General features: G+C 65.6%; 1 protein-coding gene across 1 annotated transcript in view; it reads left to right on the top strand.

The window, feature by feature from the left end:
• Positions 1 to 2,417, top strand: part of REEP4 (receptor accessory protein 4) — a 2,497-nt gene extending 80 nt beyond the window's left edge. Inside the window, exons 2-8 of the mRNA XM_010562792.1 lie at positions 902 to 974; positions 1,047 to 1,123; positions 1,228 to 1,348; positions 1,500 to 1,613; positions 1,878 to 2,002; positions 2,117 to 2,279; positions 2,352 to 2,417. Coding sequence (XP_010561094.1) covers positions 902 to 974; positions 1,047 to 1,123; positions 1,228 to 1,348; positions 1,500 to 1,613; positions 1,878 to 2,002; positions 2,117 to 2,279; positions 2,352 to 2,417 — 739 coding nt within the window. The remainder of the gene's footprint in view (positions 1 to 901; positions 975 to 1,046; positions 1,124 to 1,227; positions 1,349 to 1,499; positions 1,614 to 1,877; positions 2,003 to 2,116; positions 2,280 to 2,351) is intronic.
• The last annotated feature ends 3,405 nt before the right edge of the window (positions 2,418 to 5,822 follow it).

Raw genomic sequence — 5,822 nt, 5'->3', positions numbered from 1 at the left:
TGTGAGCCGGGATGTGCTTGTATGGGGGCAACCAGGGCCCCCCTCCCCCTGGAAATGGGTCAGTGTCCTGGTCCCCGAGCTGATGACCCCCCCCCCCCAACCCGGGGGCGGCCGAGGGGGGCCTGGGGTCCCTGCAGCACCTGGAGGGTCCCTGTGTCCAGCACTGACCCCCCCCCCCCAGACGCTCCTGCTCCCTTGGCTCGCACGCCGTGGCCAGCTGGGCTGGGTGGCCGGTGGCCAAGCGTGCCCTTCGTGGGGAGAAGGAGGCCCTGGAGCGGGGGGGGTGGGCAGCAAGGAGGGGTGGGGGCACCCACGGCCCCGTTTCCCCAGGTCAGGTTAAGGCAGGAGGTGGTCGGGGGGAGGGAAGCCTGACCGAAGGCAGGCGTGATGCCACGCTGCAGGCAGGCGATTTCCCTGCCCGTACCCCGCAACCGGGCCGGCATCGGCTGAGTCACCGGGCCAGGAGGTACGTGTTTGGGGATGGCACCTCACCCACGTGCTGCGGGGATGACAAGGTCCTGCGTGCCGGGAGGGAGGTTGGCACCGGCATTGAGTATCGCACTCCGGCAGGGATGATCCTGCCTTCAGAGGGAGCTGAGCTTCTCCTGGTCGGGCCCGGCTGGCTGTCACCTACGCCAAACCTGTGCCGTGCCTCCTGCCACCGCCTCGACAGGTCGGGCCGGTCCCCACGGAGGTGGACAAGATCGTGGGAGCAACGTCGTGCTCACAGCCGGCTCTCCCAGGCGGTGCCGTCCCCTTTTCTCGGTGGCTCTGGGGCCGGCATGGTGCTGGAAGGGCTTAAGGCCAAGCTGCGGCATTGGGGCAGGCAGCTCTGCTGCTCCCTGCTGCTGCTGCTCTATGTGAGGTGGCCCGCATGCCTCACCCCCCCTCTTCGTTACAGGCTGGTCTTCGGGATGCTGTACCCTGCCTACGCTTCCTACAAGGCTGTGAAGACCAAAAACATCCGGGAATATGTGAGTAGGGTGCCTGGGCAGCTCCTTCCCAGGCTTCGGCCCTGGGCTGAGAGGCTTGTCCGCTCCCCGCAGGTCCGCTGGATGATGTACTGGATCGTCTTTGCACTCTTCATGGCCACAGAGACCTTCACCGACCTGCTCATCTCCTGGTGAGGCTGGTGTGCGGGCGCTGCTGCTGCTGCGGGGTGAGCGGGAGTGGGTTTGATGGGGTCCCTGTGCCGTGGGGACCCCATTTTCTCCCCCTCTCCGGCAGGTTTCCCTTCTACTATGAGATTAAGATGGCCTTCGTCATCTGGCTCCTCTCCCCCTACACCCGGGGGGCCAGCCTGCTCTACCGCAAATTCGTGCACCCCACACTGTCCCGCAAAGAGAAGGTAAAAGCTGCTTGGTTCGGGGGGGGGGGTCCCATGCGCCCTGAGGGGGGCTCAGCCCGCCGAGAAGGACCCTGGGTTCCCGGTGCTGGACTGGCAATGCCCTGGGACCTGGTGCTGTGCCCACCCAGCACCGCCGCGGTTGTCTCGGCAGGAGATCGACACGTACATCATCCAGGCCAAGGAGCGCAGCTACGAGACGGTGGTGCGTTTCGGCAAGAGGGGCCTCAACCTGGCAGCCACGGCTGCGGTCCAGGCGGCTGCCAAGGTACCGGGAATGGGGTGGGCTGCTCCGCTTCCCTGAGGATGCTTCGTTCCTAGGGATCCTGGGAGGAAATTGCCACCCCAGCATGGGAGGCCTTGGTGGTGCGGGTGTCAGGAGAGGGGTCTTTGGGTGCAGAGCCTTGCCTGGTGGGATTGCATTGCTCTGTTGGTGCCTGGCCCCATGTTCGGGTGCCACGGTGCTTTGGGGTTTGCCCTGTGGGGCTCACTTCCATCCTTTCTGTGTCGTGTCTCCCCCCCCACCTCGCAGAGCCAGGGTGCGCTGGCCGGGCGGCTCCGCAGCTTCAGCATGCAGGACCTGCGCTCCGTCCCTGACGAGACCCCCGTCCACTACCAGGACCCCCTGTACCTGGAGGAACAGGAGAACCGCAGCCAGCTGCTGGGTGAGCTGGGTTGGGGGGGAATCACAGTGGGGGGGGCTCGAACGAGGCCCGTGGGGGGGCCGTGCTGGAAGCTTTCATGTGCCCTCCCCCTGTCCCCAGCCTACAGCATGCCCTTGGCCGGCCGGCAGTATGAGAGCGAGATGGAGGATGAGGAGGTCTGGTCGGACTCTCAGGTCTCCCCCCAGCCTTCGCCCCGTGGCCGAGACCCCAAGCCCTTATACCGCAGCCAGAGCCTGCGTGCAGTGAAGAAGAAAATACCGGGAAAAGAGGTACCGTGGCGGGGAACGCAGTGGCGTGGGGCTGGGGCGAAGGGGACCTAACCCATCCCTCCTCCTGCCCAGGGCTCTTCCCGGCCCTTGCGCAGCCGGACCAGGAAGAAAGCGGCTCCATCGGAGCAGGACAGCTAATGGTCCCCGGGGAAGCCCTCTTGTCAGGAGTCTTAACACGAGTTTGCTGCTGCCGACACCGGGAGGGAGCCACGGTTTGTGCATCCCTGGCTCCAGGGAGGGGGGCTCCCCCCTGCATTACACTGTAAATACTTTCTCTGACCTCTACACCTGCCCGGCTGCACTGCACACCTCCCAGCTGCCTCACGGAGGGGAGGGCAGCTCGACACCCCCATGCTGGTCCCAGTCGTGCCCTCCTCCCAGACCCCACTGGTGCGGGTCGGCGCCGGCGCCTCTCGCATGGGGTCCGATTCTCCCCTCCCCTCCTCCCACCCCATGAACACTACGGGCTCTGCTGGGGCTCCCCTTCTCCTGCTGCTACAATGCCTTACTCCCCACATTCCCCTCTCGCCTGGGATCCAGCGAGGGGACGTGCCTTTGTCCCATCTGTCCTCTGAAGCCAAAGACCCAGCCCCTGACCAGGGACCCCCCCACAGCTGCAGGCTGACACCCCTATACTTGAAACCAGGGCACCGGTGCCTGACCATGCCCTGCTTGAAACCACACGGCTTTTAATGTTCTCCCCTTGCAGACGGGGGTTTTGTACGTGGAAAAATAAATGTTATTTCAGACTTTCAGAAACGGGAGTTGTCCCCTTTGCCTAAATGCTGTCCCCTTCCCCAGGAGCTGGGGCTGTGTGGGACTCTCTGGGGTGCACGGGGCTGTGGGAAGCTGTCGTGCTCGGTCTCCACGGGGCAGAGCAGGAGTGAGGGTGCAGGGAGGTGGGTGGTGGGGTGCAGGGATGCATTTCAGCCCCTCCTTGCAGTAGCCGTGTCCCTCGCGGCGCGGCAGCAGCAGCCGTGGCCCCGCTGGGACCCCGGCACGCAGCCAGGGCTGCAGGCAGACGTTCCCCATCCTGGCCGCCAGCCCTGGCTTGTCATGATGGCCCTGGCCGTGGCCAGCTGCCTTCTCCCTACCCGGGACTCCCCTATCTCATCCGGGGGGTCTCGGCTCCCTTTGCTCCTTCCCCTGGGGACTTGTCCCCTGCCCAAGTGGAGGACGTGGGGCACAAAGCTTCTCTGGGGCAGGCAGGGTGGCACGAGGTGACAACGCTGCTCGTGTTGCCTCTCCTGCCCCCGGGAGCCCTCCTGTCCCCTGGTGCCCTGCTCTCTGGCATCAATCCCCTCGCTCCCAATCCTTCCTGCCCTCACCCCTCAGGCCAGCTTTATTTTTAGCCCCCGGCTGCTTTCTGCCTTTGGGGGTCTTCTCAGGGCAGGGAGAGCGTCTGCCCCTGCCTGCAACCCACCCTCCCTTTGCTTGCCCCAGGGGTGGCAGCTGTCCCAGTGCAGAGCTGGGCAGGGGGGCAGCCCGGGGCGGGCAGGGGTGTTGGGGCAGATTAGGTGGAGGTGGCTGGATTAGCGATGTAAAACTGTCTCAGAGACGATTACTTAAAGCGGCGGAGAAGGAAGGCTGGGTGGGGACAGCGCAAGGGCCAGGGGGCTGCCCGTAATCCCCCTAAAGCCGCTTAGGGAGCGCGGTTCCTCCAAGGATACAGCCCAGGGAGGCTGCTGGGGCTGCCTGCCTGCCCTGGATACTGGTGCTGGGATGCTGAGCTGGGTAGCGGGGTTCCTCCACGATGGCCCCAGGGCTGGCTGGGAAGGGGCTAGGGCTGTGCTGTGAGTGAGACGGCAGCAGCGTTGGAGCCTGAGCATCGTCTTTCCCTGGGGTGGGAGGTCAGCGGGGACTGCTCTGTTTCCCAGCTTGGGGAAACTGAGGCACAAGCACCGGTGACTTATAAGATAGAGCTGGGAAGGGAACCAGAAGCCCTGGCACCCGACCCTTGTTTTGGCAAGCGTCCTGTGTATTCCTCAGGGAGAGAAACTCAAGGAGGGGACACAAAAGCTGCCCCCGGGGTGGTGCAACCTGTCCCTTCGGGGCCGAGTCGGCCCCCTCCGGTGCCAGCGCTGATCCCAGCTGTGTCAGCTCGAGGGCTTGTGCCAGGCTGCAGTCAGCAAAGCCGTAATCTCCCTCGCCTGGCAGCTCCCCAGCCCAGCAATTAAGTGGCTGACCTGAGCTCGCCCGGCCGCCGCGATAGTCCTCTCCGGGGAGGGGGTGCCAGGTTGTGCTGGCACTGGGTGGGGGGGGCTGAATCCCAGCTGGCACCGCTGCGGGGTCCCCACCGGAGTGGGGCGAAGCGTACCCCTGCGGTGCAGGGGGCTCGCAGGACGTCGCATAAGCCGGGTGGCTTGTGTTCCCCCGTAAGTAGCCCAGAAAACCAACCATGTCCTGGGCTGCATCCAAAGAAACGTGGCCAGCAGGTCGAGGGAAGCGGTTCTGTCCCTTTGTTCCGCTCTGGTGAGAGCTGGCCGGGGGGGGGACCAGGTGATGCGGGGGTGTCCCCTCTCCCAATGACACAGGCGCACGTCTGATGCTCCGGGGAAGCAGGATACTAAACCCTGGGCAGCTGGTGCCCCTGGGACAGGCACTGCCCGTTCCTGGAGGGCAGCAGTCTACGGCATGAGCCGGTGCCTTGGCACCGCCAAAGGTCAGTGCCCAGGGGCTGCTGCGGCGGGGGGGTGGCTGGTTTTCCTCCCTCCCCGGGGAGCGCTGGGTCACAGGGTGGCGGGGGCCGTTACTCATTAACAGGATCTGCCCGCCAGACCTCTCTGGGGATCCGCTGGTTGCTTTGGGTGCCGTCCCCGGTGCCCCACCGCTCCCACCCCTCGGCATCCTCGTGCATCCCCCCATGCTGCTGCCAGGGCTGGGTACCGGCTGAGCCCCCCGAAACCCATGCTGGTGCCACCGAACGACCCGGCCACACTCACACAGCCCCCCCGCCTCCCTCCCTGCCCCTTTCCCACCTCATTTTACCCTTACTGCAGCCAACCTGGGGGCTGCTGCCCTTCTGGAAGGTGGGGAGGGGATGCTGGGGTGGCCCTCGCCCCCCTTGCTGCCAAGCCAGCTGTTTTGGGGGGTCCCTGCCAGAGCAGCACCCACCCGCAGGCTGGCACCTCCACAACGGGGGTCCGGGTGCCCCCTGCCCCTGGTCCCTGCTGGGCTCCCAGCCTGAGTCAGCTGTTCCAAGCAGGAGCCATGTGAGGCCGCACACACATGGCTCCCCGCGCGGCACCGCGTTGTATTTTTAGCAGACGGTATCAAAAGCATAATTATGTCTGTTGTTTAAATGCAGTCTCTTTTTCTGGCAGCCCCCAGGAGCTTTCAGCTGCCTCCCGCTGCAGAGGGCAAGGAGGCGTGATGCGGAGCTGCAGGCAGTGTGCTGCCCGCGGGCAGGGGGCTCGGCCAGGCAGGGGCTAAAAAAGCCCCCCCCCTCATCACTGCTGGGCAGGTAAGACCTTCCCCCCCCCATGCTGGGGTGGGGGGGGACCCCCAGCATTCCCCCCCCCCCCCCCCCCCCCCCCCAAAACC

Source organism: Haliaeetus leucocephalus, unplaced genomic scaffold (assembly GCF_000737465.1).
Source record: "Haliaeetus leucocephalus isolate CR32 unplaced genomic scaffold, Haliaeetus_leucocephalus-4.0 Scaffold162, whole genome shotgun sequence".
Classification (NCBI taxonomy): Eukaryota; Metazoa; Chordata; class Aves; order Accipitriformes; family Accipitridae; genus Haliaeetus; species Haliaeetus leucocephalus.
This window is presented reverse-complemented; position numbering and strand designations above follow the sequence as displayed.